The sequence below is a fragment of the Symphalangus syndactylus genome, chromosome 10 (assembly GCF_028878055.3).
Source record: "Symphalangus syndactylus isolate Jambi chromosome 10, NHGRI_mSymSyn1-v2.1_pri, whole genome shotgun sequence".
NCBI lineage: Eukaryota > Metazoa > Chordata > Mammalia > Primates > Hylobatidae > Symphalangus > Symphalangus syndactylus.
In genome coordinates this window covers 11898480-11919481 of record NC_072432.2, presented here as the reverse complement: position 1 = coordinate 11919481, position 21002 = coordinate 11898480, and the positions used below count along the sequence as shown (strand labels likewise).

The 21002-nt window shown below is 41.8% G+C and overlaps 1 protein-coding gene across 2 annotated transcripts in view; it reads left to right on the top strand.

The window, feature by feature from the left end:
• The window catches only part of PRKCQ (protein kinase C theta), a 149753-nt gene that overhangs the window by 69793 nt on the left and 58958 nt on the right, over positions 1-21002 (top strand). For both annotated transcript variants that reach the window (XM_063610033.1, XM_055296445.2), the window contains exons 4-8: positions 2902-2962; positions 11990-12152; positions 13304-13335; positions 13433-13518; positions 18724-18853. In XM_063610033.1, the coding sequence (XP_063466103.1) occupies positions 2902-2962; positions 11990-12152; positions 13304-13335; positions 13433-13518; positions 18724-18853 (472 nt within the window). The remainder of the gene's footprint in view (positions 1-2901; positions 2963-11989; positions 12153-13303; positions 13336-13432; positions 13519-18723; positions 18854-21002) is intronic.

Below are 21002 nucleotides of genomic sequence, written 5' to 3'. Positions count from 1 at the left end.
TTGACTAAGATGTGCATCATACACAATTCATCTTAGCACACCAAGTTGTTAAAAACCTGGATTATGGTAGTAAGTATTTAGAAATGTTAAAAGGAAGAGTAAAATAATCAAAGCATTAAAAAAATTCCAATGAAAATTTCTGGGGCACAAAATAAAAGGAAATATATCCGTAAGAAACTGCTTTTACATGATCTGAAATCCAGAAAATGTTTTCAAATGTTTATATCATCTGTGCCAAAGGAGAGAATCCTGACTTTCTGCTTCTTACTTTCTATAACTCAGATTTTTAAAAATCCACCCAAAGGATTTTAAGCTCAGATTTTAAGAAATCCACCCAAAAGATTTTCAAGAACTCAGATTTTAAGAAATCCACCCAAAAGATTTTCAAGAACTCAGATTTTAAGAAATCCTCCCAGAAGATTTGCAAGTCACAGGTTTCAAATGGGAATGATACAAGCCTAAAAACTAGGTTTTGTGTCAGTTTTGTATTTTTGACCTAAAAAAAGTAATGCTTCTTAAGAAAGTATAAAAATATTTGCTTGTATCACTAAAGTAATCTTTAGAGACAAATATATGCCAAGATTTTTTTTAAAAGGTGCTCATGCCCGTGCTTAGATATGTCCAGGTAATTTAGTTGGGCAGTATCTACTCAGCACTTGTGTGTTGGCTTGGGAAGAGGGTTCCTGGGGCCGGGTGTGGTGGCTCACGCCTGTAATCCCAGCACTTTGGGAGGCCAAGGTGAGCAGTTCACCTGAGATCAGGAGTTCAAGACCAGCCTGGCCAACATGGTGATACCCTGTCTCTACTAAAAATATAAAAATTAGCCGGGCATGGTGGCAGGTGCCTGTAATCCCAGCTACTTGGGAGGCTGAGGCAGGGGAATCACTTGAACCCTGGAAGCGGACGTTGCAGTGAGCCTAATTATTTTATTAGGTAGAAGCAGGAATGGGAGAAACTGACGAAGACCAGTTTATTTGGTATACCTAATTTTTTTTTAAAGAGTCATCAATTCCCCAATTTTAAAAATACGATTCTATTCATGTTTCCTTCTTAATTAATGAAAGGATAAGTCAGGGGGTGAGTATCTTTTTGTTAAGTAGTCTTCACTGATATGCAGGTTTTGCTGTTCTATTTGTATCTCTTCAAGTTGCGTATGATTTCTTGCCTAGGATTTTGCTGATTTCATTCTTAACAGACTTTTCTTTGCATTCTAGGATTATTTAGACATAAGCACATGGTGACATTCAGATGCTCATTTAATCAACTAGCACATTTTTTGCACTTTTAAGCTTTGGTGCGTTTTTTGTTTTGTTTTTTATTTTTTTGCCAAGGTTATTTCTTCATTTACTTTTATCTTAAGGGCCAACAGGTTGTTGGGACTTATATTTTCCCTTACTTCTATTGGAATCTGCTTTTCCAACACTAATTTCTCTAAAGAAAATGATTCTCTCGAATTTGCCTTTCATGTTTCTCAACGCCATATTGAGAGACACCTTTTGTTTTCCCAAGGTTGTGACTGTTTTCATGGTTGTCTCCCATTCACTCCCCAAAATGTGCTGGAATGTGGCTTTCTATGGGTGCTGTTTTTCCAGTAGCTAATTGGTTTAATTTCTTCCATCACTACTAAGTACTGAATATTGCCAACTTTGTGGTCACCTGGTGCCAATTTTCACTATTCCATTTGGAAATCGGCCCCTCACCATAGCTCTTCCATCTCCATTTTTGCCTCCCTCTTTACTCCTTATTCCACAAGCCAGAGAACAATGGTGCATACATGCCATGTGAAAAGCACTTTTCTTTTTCATTAATCTGTTGAAACTCATATGAAAATTTATAGTTGTCACAGCAATGCAAGCTTATTTTATCATAAAATTCTCATGGCAGTAATGCTGTGACATAGCCATTGCTATTATGTCTGTTTTTCAGAGATTTCCCAAGACTTAGTGACTCACACAAGGTCACATAATCAGAAAATTATTTAGCCACGATTCAAATTCAATCCTGAGTTCCACAGGACATTACTTGCTATTTCTTAGTTATGCCAGCTCACCTGGATAACCCATGGACATAACGACCAATAATGACCTTCAGGTCATCTTCTTTCTTATTCTTTTTGGTCTGTTAATGGCATAGTGGGATGGTTTAATAGATTAACAACAGTGCTTAGCTTGTCTTGGACTTGGATTTGTCCTTTCTTCTCCTTATGTCACTTTATGGGAGATCCTACATCATCCCTTAAAATGACACTTTGTTCTGCCCTCTTCTGCATAATAATACAGTACTGAAGTATATATTTATATACATTTATAAATTCCTTCCCAGATCAGTGTAATTAGAATTTTCTTTAGTGGACCATCCAAGACTTTCCTAAAAATACAATCTCTCTTTGTAAAAGAGAAAAGCCATCCCCATTGAATGCCCTGATTAACCTAGACATGCATCCCAGGTAGAAAGGAAGACAGGGGCCTGGAGGCAGCCTTAAAGAGGCGGGATTTATCTTTCCCTCCAAAAGAAGAGCTTTTTCCCCAAGGAAACCAGTCCCAGTGCCTGTGATTCTTTTGTCATGATGAAGATCTGGATCTGCCCTGTGACAGTTCTTCAGATAAGCAGCATCACAGGGCAAGAAAACCAAATAGAATCTGTTTTAGGATTTTATTTCTTCCTTATGTAAGTCGTTATCTCCAAATAAAATTAATGAATTGCTGGGATGTTTTAAGAAAAGAAAGGCGACTGTCACGGTTGCTACAGTCGTCTGATGACAATGAGTGTGAGTACAGTGGAGAGTAACAATGATTGTATTCTGTGTTGGAAATCTCCTGCCATCGTCAGTAGCCAGTGATGTCATTGAACTCAGGGCTTGTTTCACATTCTGACTGATGTTTCTCTCCTTCTCTCAACCAGTTAGAGCTGAAACCTCAAGGCCGAATGCTAATGAATGCAAGATACTTTCTGGAAATGAGTGGCAAGTGACATTTCTGTTTCCTGTTTGGGGGTGAGGAGGGCATGGCCTTCTCCTCAAATGCAGCTTATTTTACCTTTGCAATTATTGTAGAAAAGAATCAGAAGAAAAGAGAAGCACAAAATTGTTTTAAAATTCTCAGAGGTGCTCAGGCATGACTTTAAAAGACACTATCTGGGCCGGAAAAATGTAGAAATATAAAACATTTACAGCACTTGTTTTTAAGTGATGTGAATCCATATGCCCAAAGCTTTATACTCTGTCTTTATTTTAGTTTGGGAATTCAGTCTAAATACAAAGGACTGTTGATGTGTGGTTATGTGTGTACACATTGTCTATGTTTAAATGATGTGCTCTAACAAGCTACCATATTATCAGTAGAATACAAAATAAGAAGTCAATAAATATATTCCATAAAATTAGTAACAAAAAGCTAATACTTGAAATTAGTCACCTCAAGTCCTTTTAAGAACAAGAAAAGGTGAGAAAACGCATTGCTAAAGGGTTTTGGTTCCATGTTACATGTGGACTTTGGCCACAGAAGTGAAATTTCCCAGTACAGTGTCCTGAGACAGGCTGTCAAGGCTGTGTATGTGAATCAAATCCCTCTACTTATAAAATGCTAAGCCACAGCATGGACGTGTAAACTTACCGATGGTAAACTCACTTCATTTTTTCCTAAATTAATTTTACTACCAAGAAGAAGCAACTTTAACTTTATACACTTATGGTGCTTTCTGAGTTTTGGCTTACCATATATAATTCCTCAGGGTCTAAATTCAAACAAATACATCAGAGAAAACAATATTATGAAATAATCATAGAAAACTTGAACACTCACTAGATATTTGATGATATTGAGGCATGGTGATTCATCTTTTAGGTGTGATAATAATATTGCGGTTATGTTTCTTTAAAGGCATGCTAATCTTTTACATATATATGCTGAAATATTTTAGTTAATATGATACCATGGCTTTGCTTCAAAATAATCCAATGGCACGGGGTGTAGGATGGACAGGGTATATTGAAAGAGAGTGGCCATCAATTAATAATTGCTGAAAGTGAATGATTGATACATGGAAATTGATTATAGTATTTGCTTAACTTTTATGTATATTTGAAATTTTCCATAATAAAATATTTTTAAAAGAAAGAAAGAATTACTGAGAAGGGAAAAATGTACTCTGAAATTTTATTTCTTTTTCCTCTTGGAAGGTGTAGATATATAGTACACGTAGTACAACTTTTGAGTTGGCTGAGACAGAGTGATTGCAGGATATCTGAATAACCAGATTTGCATAAAATGTGAAAGTGCTGACCTAAATAATAGTATCAATGATGTTTAATTCCTTGAATAAGAGAAATACATTCCTCCCATTAGTCTAAAGCATGACCCAATGTAAATTGAAAAAGGGTCCTGTCTGGGCATGGTGGCTCATGCCTGTAATCCCAGTACTTTGGGAGGCCGAGGCGGGCAGATCACTTGAGCTCAGGACTTCCAGACCAGCCTGGGCAACATGGCAAAACCCATTCTCTACCAAAAATACAAAAATCAGCCAGAGTTGGTGGTGCGTGCCTGTAGTCCCAGCTACTTGTGAGGCTGAGGTGGGAGGATCGCTTAAGCCCAGGTTGTTGAGGTTGCAGTGAGCAGTGATTTCACCACTGCACTGCAGTGTGGATGATAGAGTGAAAGAAAGAAAGAAAAAGGAAAGGAAAGCAAAGGGAAGGAAGGAAGAAAGAAAAGAAAAGAAAGAAAGAGAGGGAGAGAAAGGAAGGAAGGAAGGGGAAGGGAAGGGGAAAGGAAAGAAAGAAAGAAAAAGAAAGAAAGAAAGAAAGAAAGAAAGAAAAGAAAAGAAAAGAAAAGAGAAGGAAGAGGGAGGGAAGGAAGGAGAAAAAGCATCCTTCAAAAGAAAGGAAGGAAGGAAGAAAAAGAAAGAAAGAAAGAGAGAGAGAAGGAAAGAAAAAGCGTCCTTCATCAGAATGCAAGTATTTTTGGTAAATGATTTTAAGATCCCTGCTTTGAAAAACAATTCCATGGATAGTCCTCCTATTCCTGTGGAACTTAAATATTTTATTAGAATGAGAGAGCAAATGCAGTCGGGCAAAAACAATGATATTCCATAAACAATAATGACATAAGCCTAGGAAATTTTTTTTTTTTTTTTTTTTTTTTTTTGAGAAGGAGTCTCGCTCTGTCGCCCAGGCTGGAGCACAGTAGCGCGATCTCAGCTCACTGCAAGCTCCGCCTCCCGGGTTCACGCCATTCTCCTGCCTCAGCCTCTCCGAGTAGCTGGGACTACAGGCGCCCACCACCACGCCCGGCTAATTTTTTTGTATTTTTAGTAGAGACGGGGTTTCACCGTGGTCGGAAATGTTTTAAGAATAAAGCTTTGGCCGGGCGCGGTGGCTCACACCTGTAATCCCAGCACTTTGGAAGGCCGAGGCGGGTGGATCCGAGGTCAGGAGACCGAGACCATCCTGGCTAACATGGTGGGACCCCGTCTCTACTAAAAATACAAAAAATTAGCCGGGTGTGGCGGCGGGTGCCTGTAGTCTCAGCTACTCGGGAGGCTGAAGCAGGAGAATGGCGTGAACCCGGGAGGCGGAGCTTGCAGTGAGCCGAGATTGCACCACTGCACTCCAGCCTGGGAGACAGAGTGAGACTCCATCTCAAAAAAAAAAAAGAATGAATCTGTGTAATATTTAAAACTTTTTATATCTAGATCCAAATTGACACTCCATCTCTAAATTTATGTATGTCAGAAAAAAATCTAATTTTAAAAACCAAAGTTATGGAATAACCTAACTAGAAAATTCCTTGTTGATGATAAGAAGGAGAGCGTTCTTTTAAGAATGCTCATTATTGGTATAAGAAATCGTCTTCTGAAGGATTCAGAAAAGCAAAACGTGTTCTTCTACTCAGGGAACATGTACCCAGATTGAAGAGGTGGTACAGATTAGACAATTAGATAAAATTATAACCTAAACCACACAAATACTGATTAACCAAGAGACCAGTGTGTGTTGCTTTCATTTCAGTAAGTTCCACAGTGTGGGCATTAAAGGTTAGCAAGAGTTGAGTTTTCTAAAGAAGAGGAATGGCCTTGCAAGGAGGAAAAAGTGAAGGCTTGAGCAAGAATATGCCATGGGTGAGGGCTGTGGGGAAAACAGCCTAGGTAGACCAGCAGGCTCCTGCTGAAACCAGAATGAAGAGTCAGAGACAGATGTTGGAGGGCAAGAGGAGTGCATAGTCTTGGGTCGTGCTTTGAACTAATGGGAAGAATATACTTACTCTTACTCAAGGAATTACACAGTATTGGTCTACAAAATTTCACTTATGTTATGGAGAGGTGATAAAAATCTGTTCTAGGGGTGTAGCTACGGGAATAAAATAAAAGGAACAGTCTAAAAGAAAATACTGTTGTAGAAAGATTTCATGGTAGAGTAGATGAATTATCTACAGAATGCCTGTTAAGTGTATATAGTTGAGATGCTTTATAATTCTTTAAAAATTAGGCTGGGAGCAATGGCTAATGCTTATAATCCCAGCACTTTGGGAGGCCAAGGCAAGAGGATCACTTGAATCCAGGAGTTTGAGACCAGCCTGGGCAATGTAGAGTGACCCCATCTCTACAAGAAAATTTAAAAATTGCCTGGGTATGGTGGCACATGCCTGTAGTCCCACCTAATTGGGAGGCTGAGGCAGGAGGATCACTTGAGCCCGTGACTTCAAAGATACAGCGAGCCAAGATAGTGCCACTGCACTCCAGCCTGGGCAACAGAACAAGACCCTGTCTCCAAATAATAATAATAATAAATAATCCTTAAAAATGTAAGTTGAATGAAGGGAAAAAATGTTGAGAATATCTCTTAAAAAGCTAGACTGGGAAAATGGTAGGAGTCGCAGAAGTGGGAGATATGGAAAGAGGAGGAAAATGATTGGGGGATAAGGAATTCAAATTTGGATAACACTTGAGATAATACCATGTCTTCCGTGTTTCTCTTCCATGGAAGCCTCACCTCCTCTGCATCACCAGGAAGTAAATGGCTCAGCTCTCCATAACAGACTACTTTGTTCTTTCTCTTTGAAATCCGCTTGTTTTGGGTTTTTGAGCGGGAATCATTTTTTCTCTTCTTCCTCTGTTCTCCTGTTATTACTCTTGTAACTTCAGAATTCCCCATGGTTGTCTCATGCCCCCCCACCCCCACCTTTCTATTTCACACCTTCCTGTGCTTCTCTATCCATTCAGTAACCAACCTTCAACCCACATATCATCACTCAGAATTCTCCACCTCCAGGGACTCACACTCAGAACTTGCTTTTCCAGAGCTCATCTTCCTCCCCCTGTCAATAATGCCCTTATTCTCAGACAATAAGTACTAGCCTTTAGTCCAGTTTCTCTTTTACCCCATTTATTAGCCCACTTTCTGCCATTAACTCTACGTAGCCTGGCTCACATGGTAAGTCTTTGTCAGCACTCTGCTCTCATTAGTTCCCTCTTTGCCATGGGTAGTCTGATCTCCAAACCTTGCATTCTCCCCTCTCATTCTCCCTGGCTTTGCTAGAAAAAGTCATACAGCTAAGTGTGTTACAAAGAGATGGTATCAGATGACATTCCTATGGTTCAGACTCTATGTTTGGCTTCTTAGCAGACCCTTCCAACCAGATTTCCTGTACTTATACATTTTAAAGGGTCAAATTAAACTAAGTATCCAAAATTACATTTACCACATTCACAAGTAACCTATTTCTTTTGTAACTTACTATCGTATTTAATTATATAATAACTCACTCCACAAAACCTGGAAGTAATTTTTATAGCCTCCTTTTCTTTCAACTTCCATATGAATGCATCAGTCAATCATTTGTGTTCAGGTTGTCTAGTCAATATTTTTTCCATTTCATTATCTAATTACATCCTTACTACCTCCTGCCATATCCCATCCATTCTTCTATGGTTGTCCTAGAAGTAACGATGCCAAGCTCCAATCTGACCATATCAAGCCTCTGCCCCTGCTGCGGTGTTCCAGCATCTGCAAATTGTCTGCAGGAAAGTGTTCAAACTGATCTGACACCTACACATCTTCTGGAAGTGACTGCTGATAGTTTCTGCTTTACCCTCTGCACTCTGGCAATGCCCAGCTAGTGCTGGACCCCCACCCACACCCTGAGGAACCTTAGCTCTGTAGCTTTGCTTATTCCCTTCCACCCAGAGAGAGCACCTTGGCTTTTCCCCACCATACCTTCTCCCACACATTAGTAGGAGTTATCTGTCCTTCAGAATTCAGCAAAGAAACATTTCTGCCAGGACCTTTCTTTTCCAACTTCCCTCTTTCTCTCCTTTACCTACCTCCACCTGCCTTAGCTGGTATAGTTTCCTCATTTCCATGGTCCCATAGCATCCTGTGAATACCTCTGTTCTGACACATCAATTTTCTTTCCCTCCGGACTCTTAACTCCTTGCAGGGCAGCCACCGTCAAAACACATCTCATGAATTCCTTTAACTTTGGTGCCAGGTTTCGGGTGAGGCATGCAGGAAGTACACAATGAATGCCTGTCGAACTGTTCAGCTGGACTCACCTTGGCACTTAGAAATCTCCTTCATTTCCTTTTGATTCCCACACAATGGCTATTCCTACCATTCCCATCCTCCTTGGTTTCTGGGGATGCCTCAATCTTCTGTGATTCTGGGAGGTTGACCTTGCCTCCAATATAATTGGTAGAGACCCCATCTTCTTTTTTTTAATTTTTTTTATTTTATGTTTTTTTTTTCTTGAGACAGAGTTTTGCTCTTGTCACCCAGGTTGGAGTGCAATGGCGCTATGTTGGCTCCCCGCAACCTCCACCTCCCAAGTTCAAGCGATTCTCCTGCCTCAGCCTCCTGAGTATCTGGGATTACAAGCATGTGCCACCATGCCCAGCTAATTTTCTATTTTTTTTTTAGTAGAGACGGGGTTTCACCATGTTGGTCAGGCTGGTCTTGAACTCCCGACCACAGGTGATCCGCCTGCCTCAGCCTCCCAAAGTGCTGGGATTACAGGTATGAGCCACCATGCCCAGCCAAGACCCTGTCTTCTGTTTGTCTCTGCACTTTAGAATGCAGTTGCTTCCTCCTGCCTTCTCTTGCTCCTCTGCCTCAGAGACAGCTGCTCCCTTTCTTGGTTGCACACCTCTCATCCCAGCAGTCCTGCTGTATCAATAAACTTTACCTCTGACATCCTCAGCTCTTCCTTCTCTCTGCAGTTTCTTCCTCATTCCCAAGACATACTGCATTATCCATCTTCCCCAATCTTGAACACCATCTCTTCTTTTTTTTTTTCCACCTTTTTACCTCCATGAGCTTTTTTTCTTTCCCTAACACATTCCTTTAAAAAGTAGTTTATATTTATCAGTTTCTTTTTCTTCCCTTCTACTTCTATTCTTAGACCCTAAGACTCTGGGTCTCCAAGATTATGAGTTCTCAAAAGCGGTTCCTGCTTCTAACCCTTCAATTTCCTTGATATCTCTCTATCATACAATGCTGAAAACTTTATTTCTTTTCAGCTTGCCTGATGTGATATTGTCCAAGTTTTCCTCTTAATTTTTCAGCTGCCTCTTCTTGGTCTCTTTTGCCATTTCTTTTCCTACCTCCTAAAAAATATGGGTACACATATCTCGGAGCCTGTTCCACACCATCATATATTGCCTCTTAAAGTTGGCTGTTCCATGCCTGTGCCACGTCTCCCTGACTTGACTGTTAGCCATGCAAGGGTGAGGAATAATATGTTTCTTCAGCACACTCAGCAAGGCAGTTTACTCACAGCTGCTCAGGAAACTTGTAATTTGATTGACTACGAACAAGTAATAGGTTAGACCACATAAATAGATTAGAATCCATTAGTATAAAAGAAAAAAAATTGCAAAAACCAATGAGCTCATTCAAACCAGTAAATAGAGAAATAAATATAGTCAATACAAAAAGAATTAAAGAATTCTGTTTTTACATTTACTGTTTTATAATGATTGAAATTAGAGGATAAAGAAAATCACAGAAAATAACAGGGTATAAATTCATTTCTAGAAATTCCTGATATTTTAAAAAATTATAGTACTATAGTCTAATGTATAAATTATATATAACTATATATTTATAGTTTATAAAAATATAAACTATATGTAGACATATGTATATAAACATATATGTGTAGATATATGTATAAAATATGTTTAATATATATTATTTTTACAGTAAAAACCTGTAGAGCATCCCCAGAATAATTCACTTTCATTCCCTACATTTAAAAGTATATTTATACTTATTTTGATTTTATTTTATTGCATCTGGACCGAAATAGAAACAAGTCACATGTTATAAACAAATTACCTACTGTACTAGTCACAAGTTGTAAATAGATTTGGACATTTAGACCAGAACTTGTGGAAGAAGGTGATTAACTCAGTGATCCTTAATTTAACCCCTCATTTACCAGGCCAAATCTATTATTTCCAGCCTAATTCCAGGTAAAAAGACCAAAATTACCTACTCTTTAAGTATTAGGCAAAGTATGTCCCATCTGTGGAACTGTTAGAGGGTTACTGGAAATGCTTTTTGTCTGGAAGTTGGGGTTGCCATAAAACAGATCTGTGGACACTACAGAAAAGACTTGAGTCCTACAATGTGTCCTGGGATGTGACTGGATTCCTGGGGGAGGTTTCTACCTACACAGCTCCTCCTTTGTCTACCTAGAGTGTTTCTAGTCTAGCCACTGTTAGGGATTGGACACTAAGGTACCTTAGAAGATAATTTGCCCCAAACGCATTGTCAGGCTACTGCCACTGCTTAGCCAGAATAGAAGAAATTTAGTTTGAATATTATTAACTCATTGTGAAATATGATGAACCTGCTGTTTAAACTAAACCTCAATGTTCTGTATTGGTAACAAAATAGAAGAAGTAATCCAAGAGTCTTCAAGCTATTACAAAATTATAACTCTAGGATTTAAATTCATTATCCTTATTTATTTATTCACATATTTATTTGTGTATCATTTTTGTTGCAGCAGTGGTTATTTTTATTTCTTTACTGTTCCCTGTGTTATTCTGTCTCACCTGCTGGTGTGTCCACTGTGCTGTTTAACCATGACTGCCTTACAATTTGGTGTTTCATGAGAACCTGGGCTTCAGCGAGGGCATCATGAGCATTCTCATAATTTGACTATCTTAGTTTTTCAACCCTTTGGAAAGATGTCATCCAGGTATAGGCCACTGTAAACAGTGACTATCCAAAGCACTTTCACCAATGTTCATGAGCCCAGGGTAAAATGAATAGATTGAATCTGATGGTGTGATGCTGATGACTAGGTAATGCACAGGATTACCTAGACACTAAAAAAATGCAGTGAGCTATTAATTTTCTGGCCTTTTTCACATTGGTAAATATGGTTGGTAGCTGGTGTATCTGATCACTATGGACATCAGGAACCAGGACACAATGTCCCAAAGTTCCTTTCCCCTCACACAAAATCCTGGTCAGCTCCCCCCAGTCTACTCCAGCATGTCTCCAACAACCTGCTGTAAAGCATCCTGGCACCTCTGAAATGCTGTTCCCAAGATGCTGTCAGTAACCATGTGATTCTCTAGAATTACAGACAGGAAAGCCTTTGCCACTTCCTGCCTTTTCTGACTGAGTCATCATTGACAGTGACAAAGACAGGTTGATAGATACCTTCAAAGTTCTAATCTCTGGTTTCGAAACTTGAAGAGGATATATCGCTCAGCCCAGCCAAAGAGGAGCGAAGGATTGAGCCAGCAATCCAACACTGTTTTCACCCTCTAACAATATGCCCTATGATGAATCTGTGTTGTAGAATTTGAGGAAAGATGCTTAGTGTGGTACCCACCATAATGAGTACCTGGAATGTTACAGCAGGTACTCGGTGCTGGTCCTCCTCCATCCCTTGCCCATCTCCCTCCCCTCCTGACCCAGCTTGGAATAGGAGTCGCCCTGTTGCAGAACTTCACTTTCTTCCCCTTTCTCTTCCTGTAGACACAAAGGACATGAGTGAATTTGAGACGGAAGGCTTCTTTGCTTTGCATCAGCGCCGGGGTGCCATCAAGCAGGCAAAGGTCCACCACGTCAAGTGCCACGAGTTCACCGCCACCTTCTTCCCACAGCCCACATTTTGCTCTGTCTGCCACGAGTTTGTCTGGTACAGTAACTTGGCATCTCCCTCTAAGCTTCGGGTTATGCATTTTGTTGCATCTTCTTAATCCCCTAAGCTGGCATGCTCCACCATGGGGGGTGTGCTGGAGTAAGTGCTACCTCAGCATTGTCAGTGACCTTGCCTGAACTGAGAAGGTTCAAATGGTGTGATCCAATAAAAGAGGTGCATGAGGAAGCCAGGTCTAGTCAGGAAAAATGCCCATGGGATTTTAGTTTCTGCCTCAATTTGGGGGCTATTGGGGGTAAGTGGGAAGGAGCAGAAGTGAAAGGTATCTTTATTACAAGCAGTTTTCCAGTTTTATAGTCAAAATTTCCCCCACCTAATGGCCCAACCCTGCTGGTGCTACTTTTTGCAACAGGCAGCACTTTGCCATTGTAGCTAATGGTTTAAGTGTTTATGAGGCTCTTGGGTGTCTTAACAGCCATCAAACAGATCAGTTTAAACCTCAGTAACCACATAGCAAAGGCTATGACAGAGTGGAGACTTGAAATGACTCCTGTTTCTGGCTCTCAGCATCCTAGCCTATTAAGGGATACTCTTCCCTTTAGGCTACTGCAGAAACTGTTAAAGCACAGCTCCCGTGTAACCAGGGTATCCACACGCCAGATCGACTTGGCGGGTTTTCATCAACCTGCTTTCGTCTAATCACAAAACTTTCTTTCTCTCTAATCATGGATGTCACTCAGGAATCGGTCCTGCATGTGAGACTTTGTTGGTTGCAAATATTCTCAGATGCTCAGAAAGAGGAAATAAAATGTTACAGATGTCTTTGTTCGTCTGTAGTGAGCTCAGCGAGGCCATGAATTTTTAAATCTAGCACAGGGAAATGTGCTACAAAGAGTCTGTGATGCATGCATTTTCATTCATGCATTTTAATCTCTATATGTTTGTTTGAAAAGTACAACGATGAAAAAGAAATCAGCCAGTTCTCATTTATTTAATTATCAAACTTTTTAAAAGGCAGCTTCAAATGAAAAACACTCTGTTAACACTCTTGGCAAATGATACAACAGGGCTGCTGATCAGAAACTGCTCTGTGATCTTAGGGGGTTATGAGATCTCATTCACCTCTTAAATGCTGTTGGTGCTGATGTTGATGCCAACATTGAAATAAATCAGTGTGTGCTTTATTACAGGGGCCTGAACAAACAGGGCTACCAGTGCCGACGTAAGTAAGAGGGTTTCGGTTGTATTACCGTCATTCTTTTTATTTAGTTATTCCTTAGGCTATGAAAATCTTAAGCTGCAATTTTTTTTCTTTTCAGAATGCAATGCAGCAATTCACAAGAAGTGTATTGATAAAGTTATAGCAAAGTGCACAGGATCAGCTATCAATAGTCGAGAAACCATGGTGAGTATTTACACTCCTCTTTGACGTGCAGTGATTTTTATCAGAACGTTAAATGTTACAGCCCACGAATTCTTCAGAATAATGCCAGAACTTGAATCCTTCCATTTATCAGTGAACATCCATCTCCCCAAAACTCTTTCCTCTTCAATAATGATTCTTACCAAATTACCCAAACCAGAGGATGAATTAGAAATTAGCCAGGCCTGGTGGCATACGCCTGTAATCCCAGCTACTCAGGAGGTTGAGGCAGGAGAATCTCTTGAATTCGAGAGGCAGAGGTCACAGTGAACCAGGACCATGCCACTGCACTCCAGTCTGGGCAACAGAGTGAGACTCCGTCTCAAAAAGAAGAGAAAAAAAAAAAAAGAAATCTGCACTTGTACCTCCTAAATATACACAAATTATATACAGGAAGAATTTTCCTTGCTCTACTTTTCCAGAAAAATGGCATAGAAAGTGGCCAGAAAGCATAGTTTAATTATATGAGAACAATCCTTGTAGCTAGAAGTGACAGGAAAAGAGTAACTAAAGGCAAATGATGATAAGATACAGCAACATGGCATTTACAAGGTTAGAGATAATAACAGAGGCATAATTTTATGTTGAGAAGCAAATATTTCTTTTCCAATAAACTTTGAGGTATAATCTGAGGACAAATTATATTTTACCTAATGGAGGGGGGAACTGGGCTAGCACGTGGGCAGCCTATCATTATGAATTTTAAATTTTTTAAAATTTATATGTATTTAGGAGGTACAAGTGCAGATTTATTTTTTTTCAATTTTTTTTTTTTTTTTTTTTTGGAGATGGAATCTTACTCTGTCACCTAGGCTGGAGTGCAGTGGTGTGATCTTGATTCACTGCAACCTCCGCCTTCCAGGATCAAGAGATTCCCCTGCCTCAGCCTCCTAAGTAGCTGGGATTACAGGCATACGCCACCACGCCTGGCTAATTATTATATTTTTAGTAGAGATGGGGTTTCGCCATGTTGGCCAGGCTGTTCTCGAACTCCTGACCTCAGGTGATTCACCTGTCTCGGCCTTCCAAAGTGCTGGGATTATAGGCATGAGCCACCACACCCGGCCTACAAGTGCAGATTTCTTCTATGCCTAAGTTACCTAGTGGGGAAGTCTGGGCTTCTAGTGAACCCACCATCCGAAGAGTGAATATTACACCCAACAGGTAATTTTCAATCCTCCCTCCCTCCCATCTTGCCACCTGTGGTCTCCAATGTCTATTACTCCACTCTGTAAGTCATTACGAAATCTTTTGACTTCCTTCTCCCACCCTTTCCTTCTTCATTCCACATATCCTCACTGGGTATCTGATTCATGGAAGATACTGTGTTCTTCCAATGACAGCATAACACAAAACAGACGTGGTCCTGCAAAGTTGGAGAAACAGATAATAAACAAACAGCTCTGTATGGCTTCAATTTATATTAAGTGCTACAAAGATAGTGAACAAGGTGCAAGGATGGAAAGTAAGCAGGTGGCCTACTGAGACTCTGTGGTCCGGGAATCTCCCCAACAGAGGGAACATTGAAACTGACAGCTGAAGAGTGACAGAGCTGGTTACGGGAAGAGCAGGAGGAAGGAAGCTCCTTACAGGCTGGAAGACCCTGCTGAGGGAGAGTCCAACGTGTTCCAGGAACTGAAATGGGACCGGTGTGGTGAGAGCTGCAAGGGCTGTGGAGACTGGAAGCCCACACTGGGGAATGCACCAAGGCCTGGGTCATGCAGGGTTTCTTTGGAGCCTGGAAAAATGATTGTATTTTGTGCAACTTGTAGTAGAAAGCCCACTTTGGGATGCTGTAGTAGAAATAGTGCGTTGACATGTGTAAGTAAAACCAGAGGAAACGGAAGGAATCCCCCAGGCGGGGAGGTTGGTGGTTTATACCAGTGAGACATCAGCAGAGATGGAGCAAAGGGGGCAGGTTCTCAGGTGATTTTGATGTTAGAAATGACTGGATTTGCCAAAAGATTAGATGAAAGAGGTGGATATGAGGATGATGCCCCAGGTTCTGGCTTCTGCCCGAGGCTGAGAAGTGTGGTAGATAACAGAGCCATGACGGAGTGAAGAAGACTGGAAGGAGAGATGAATTTTTCCAGTTTGGACACGTTGAGTTGGAGATGTGGACATCCAAGTTGAAGCATCAAATAGACAATTTCACATGAGCTTGGAATTCCTCTGGGACAAGGGCCCAACCCTATAAATTTGACAGTGACCATCATATAGGTAGATTTTAAAGTTGCTGAAGAGATTGCCTAGTGAGGAAATAGAGAAGGTTCAGGACTGACTACAAAGGAATCTAAAATGAGATGTTAGGGAGAAGATAAAGAATAGACATTGAGAACCTGGGCTCAGAGAGCACTGCTCCTACACCCAGAGTCTATGAAGTTACAGAAACCAGAAGGAGAAGAGGTGGGTTGTGTTCTGTGCAGTTGAGGTGTTGAAACTGAGGCCCATGTGCAGATCTTCACAGGCTTTAATCAGAGAAATGTCAGGGGCATCTTGGAGGTGTTAGTCTGATCGACCTGCCTGAAGGGTGACTGAGGTGATGACATGAAAACAACCTGTGAGTTAATATTATGAAGAAGGTGAACCGTGAAGGAGATGATGGACAGAGAACAGTGGCTGGGAAATGAGACCCCAAGGATGGAAAGTGCTCCCGTGGCCAGGGAGAGATGGATAAAGCTGGAAAGACAGATAAAGAAAACAGTCAAGTCTGTTGGCAGGAAGCAAAGAGGGCCCGAGCTCTGGTGGAGACTGGTCCCTGGCGCTTCCATAGTTTAACCGGAAGGGAGTAGGGCAAGACAGTTGCTGATGGGGATAGGTGTGCAGCTTTGGTGGTGGGCACACAAAGGCGCTACCCTTAGACTGCATGTGTCCCCCGTGGAGTTTGACGGCTGGAGGAAGGAAAAGAGAAAGCAACAAGTGCCTTCGAGGAAAAAGGAAGATCTATGAGATAATTATCTTAGAGAAAGCAAAGTGACTCGTGAAAAGCAGTCAGACTGGAGCAGAGCTGAAAGTCCATTTGCATTTGACGGAGTCAGCCTGCACAGGACTGTGATTTTCTCCAACAAAGGGGCAGGTTCAGAGAAGGCGAAGTGGCTGGGTTTGTCCAGAGTAGAATTTCTTCTCACATTTAGAACCAGAAGGGGATAAACTTGTGCTAACTGGTGATTCTGCTAAGACTCAAAGAGGTTAAAGTAGTTTGTTCATGTTTGATCACCTGTAAGGGGCAGAGCTGGTACTAAAATTAAGATCACAATCTCTCAGACCATGTTTTTGCTTGCTAAAATCAAATTTTCACCTCCCAGACTTCTTCCTTTACTTGATGCCTTCAGCTTTTCTAGAAAAAAATGCAAATCTCTGAATCACTGTTAACCTCCATGACTAACAAAGTCCCTGGTACAAAGTCTTGAGAAACTGTCAGCTACATAAATAAATGTCTGTGATATTATCTTCTCCCAGGCTATTTTGATTTCTTGTTCACTCAAGGGGACATCATCTTTGGGATTCTTTTGTTCCTCTACCCCTGGAGCAGTATGGTCCGATAGAAATAAATAGAATGAGGGCTATGTGTGTGTGATTTGACATTTCCAAGTAGCCCACATTAAATAAAGGAAAAAGCAATCGGTGAAATTAATTTTAATAATACATTTTATTTAATCCAATCTGTTCAAATATCATTTCAACAAAATTCAACATTTGAAAATTCAGATATCTTAAGTAATTTTTTTATACAAAAGTCTTCAAACTCCAGGGTATATTATTTTACATGTCCAGCACATCTCAACTCTAACTCACCACCTTTCAAGTGTTCGCCAGCCCCATGTAGCTCACTGGTTTTCATACTGGAAAGCATGTACACAGCGTCTTAATCAGGCATGGTGTCTTGAGCCATTTGCCCCTGCGTTCAAGATTCGAAGTGGTCCTCTTCCAGCATGGACCTTGACCTATTAATTGTCCATATTTAAACTGTGGAATATAAGTGAGTCCTGAAAATTATTTTTCTCTTGGTTGAAAATGGCTACAGTAAGTGCTGAGCAATTTTTAATCAATTCTACACGGCCATTCTAAAGAACCAATGCTGACCAGTACCCCTGGCGGGAAGGTTAGATCTATTGCTGTGCTGATGAATAAGGCATCTTTGCTATGCACCTTCCCAAAGGAACTGTTGAACTAGAAACTTCTGCAGAGATTATAAACCTTTAGAAAATAAAGCATTTTATCCTGCACAAGAATATTGACATTCTCACCAGGAATCCAACTATCCATGTGTTTTGTTGTTGTTCATGCAATAAGTTTGATTTAAACTCTGGAAAAGTGTTTTTTAAAAAAATTCTGTGTCGACCACTAGCATCCCTCTCCCACTCCCCTCTCCCCATCCTGCTAAGCCTTCACATTTATTTTGAGACAGAAAAGAGAATGGCTGGGCTCTGATTCTGACTGCCAAGCTTATAGATATCCCAGCTCTAGAGCTGCGTGTCCTGGGCAAGCTTCTTACCTTCTCTGTGCTTCATCTCCTCATCTGTCAAAGAAGGATAGTAATAGAATGGGGTATTCTGAGGATTACGTAAGATACCACCTGTGTAATAGATGATGCATGTGACGTATTTGTTAACCGCACCTGGCAGGAACTGCTCCCTCCTCTTGTCACCTCGGTTCATGAATAATAGGTGTGAAAATGCTTCTCGCATTAGGCAGTAATACTGATAAACCCATAGAAATGTTTCCTTTAAAGAAGGCTTTTTTTTTTTTTTTTTTTAACATCTTCCAAAGGTTAAAAGCGCTAGTTCTGAACTGAAAGAGAAAAGGAAATATTTATACTAAAATAGGAAGGGAACCTTCATCTATTTAAATGGGAGCAGTGTTTCCTTAACGCTTTTTTAAATAACCCTCGTGCAGTCTTCCTGAGCTTTTAGCCTGTCTGTGTGAATGCCTCAGATTTCAGCTGTCTGCAAGGTGCTTGCTACATGCAGAAGGCAAGCATGGCCCCTCACGTACAGTTGCTGAGGGCTGCCTGCCTTCTTCAGGCATGACTGTAGGGCTCGACAAGTGACACTGATGGTTCAAAATGCACACAATGCTAGTGTTTTCATTATGACCTCTGTTAGTTATGCTAAGGTATCTGCAAAAACGTCCGAAGTCGGGGCCCCAGGGACACACACATGATTTCACCTTCTGCCTTTCTTTCAGTTCCACAAGGAGAGATTCAAAATTGACATGCCGCACAGATTTAAAGTCTACAATTACAAGAGCCCGACCTTCTGTGAACACTGTGGGACCCTGCTGTGGGGACTGGCACGGCAAGGGCTCAAGTGTGATGGTGAGTCCAGTAGGGGATGAGCATGGCCTGACGTGGACCGCCTAGGGGATGGAGCGAGGCTTTCTGAGGAACTGGAGGGAGGATGTAGGGGGTACAACTTCCACACCCAGCCCAGACAAGTCATGATCATAAGTGTGGTCTTCTGGGGCAATAAGCCACTACATTCCTTTCCTTGAACCCTGCAACACCCACATCCCCACATCCCAGAAAAGAGCACAACAGTTCAGGTTCAAGGTCAAACTCCTAGCTCCATCACCTTCTGCCGTACCATAGCTCTGGGGGAAGTGAAGACAGTGTTTCTCCTCTCACTGCTCTTTCTACTACTAGTTTCCTCAGTGGGCTGTGGGCTGCCCCTTCCTAATCCCAACAGGTCTAGCTGTGTGGTACCCTAACCCTTCTCCTTTGCACCAGCCAGTAAGATTCTTTCTGTCATCTCATCAAGGAGCAAGCCCAGCACATTCATTCGGCTGACACATGGTCCTGCACAGAAATTCTGTAACATTAGCTTGAGCATCCATCCCTAAACCATTGCTGTGAACTCCAAGTGCCCAGTAAGAGGCCGGCCCGGTTCTGACCGCCGTTGCCTGTTTTCTGGTCTTTCCTCCAAGGCTGGGATCGCAGCAGAGCCTAACCTGCCATTCATTATTGATGGAGTTTCTCAGGCCTACCATCAAAAAAGAAAACGAGGCAAGGCTTTGTTGCTGTACAACTCCAAGTTGCTAAGGCGATAACGTTTAGAAGCTGAGATGCTGTTACACTAGGATTAAGGACTAGGGAAGAAAAAAAAAAAACCACAAGAACTGACAAGGCACTCTGCTTTCTGGTTGGAGAAAGACGCCGGCAGAGCCCAGAGAACAGAGCCACAAAAGGAGAACCACCTGTTGCATACAGTTTCTTATTTTTTTCTTCTTATTTTACTTTTTTTCTGAGACAGGGTCTCACTTTGTTGCCCAGACTGGAGACTGGAGTGCAGCGGCTCGATCGCAGCTCACTGCAGCCTTGACTTCATGGACTTAAGCAATCCTCCCACCTCAGCCTCTCAAGTAGCTGGTACCACGGGCATGTGCTACCATGCCTATTTTTTTTTTTAAGAGATAGGGTCTCGCTATGTTGCCCAAGCGGTCTCAAACTCCTGGGTTCAAGCAATCTTGTCTCCTCAGCCTCCAAAAGTGCTGGGATTACAGGAGTGAGTCACCATGCCCGGTGAGCACAGACCTTTTCTTATGATGAAGTATTAAATATATAAGCCACTTTATTTTTTCTTGGCAGCCCTATTTTGATCAGTGCTACTGACTCATGCATGTCCTCTCTTTTGAGTAATGAGGTACGTGATGGAAGGCGGCACAGCATCTTCCGCATTCTCCTCTTCTTCATCCCAGTCGTGTTCACGTGTCTGGTGGAACCCAGAGCGACCTCTCAGTGGAGGCAGGAGGGGTTAGGTTTTCAAATCATTACCTAAAGCAGACATCACAGGAGGCCAGCATTAGCCTCCAGAATCCCTTCCTGGTCCCCAAAGGACACTGATGTGCTTTTCTCTACATACCTGTTCAAGAAGACATGGATAGGCAGGGCATTCCTAAGAGTTCACCAGGAGTTCAGAGGCAAACATAGTGTCCCAGCATCCTGTATCCTGACCGTATCCACAGAAACAGGAATAAAGAAATTCTCGCCTCTTGGTTCTCCGGTGATGGTCTCAGGTCGGGTTCTCTGTCCTGGGAGCCCGAGAATCCACCTGCAAGAAGAGCTGGTCCCAGCAGCGCCGCGGCACAGCTTAGAACTTCCCGGGGGCTCCTGGGCATCATTTCGCGGCTGTTGTGCCTGCTTTGTTTCATTTCTTTCCTCGAATATTCTTTCCTTGCCGCTCCATTCTGCTCCCCAATCTCTCCTACCACCTTCATGTCAAGTGCTCCCCTCCCCCTTTTCTTTTGTCCCCTCTCTTCTCCCTCCCCTGCCCTGGTTTGTTTTCCATTCTTGCTTCTGACACCCCCGGGTCCCTGCCCCTCCACTGTGCTCACCCTGCGTGCTCTGCGCGCCCTGCCTGCTCCGCTCGCCCGCATGCCCGCGTCCTCCTCTCTCTCCACTCTTCTCGCCCTCTTCTCCGGCTGTCTTCCCTCCCTCTCTGCCTACCTTTCATCCTGCCTCCTTACAA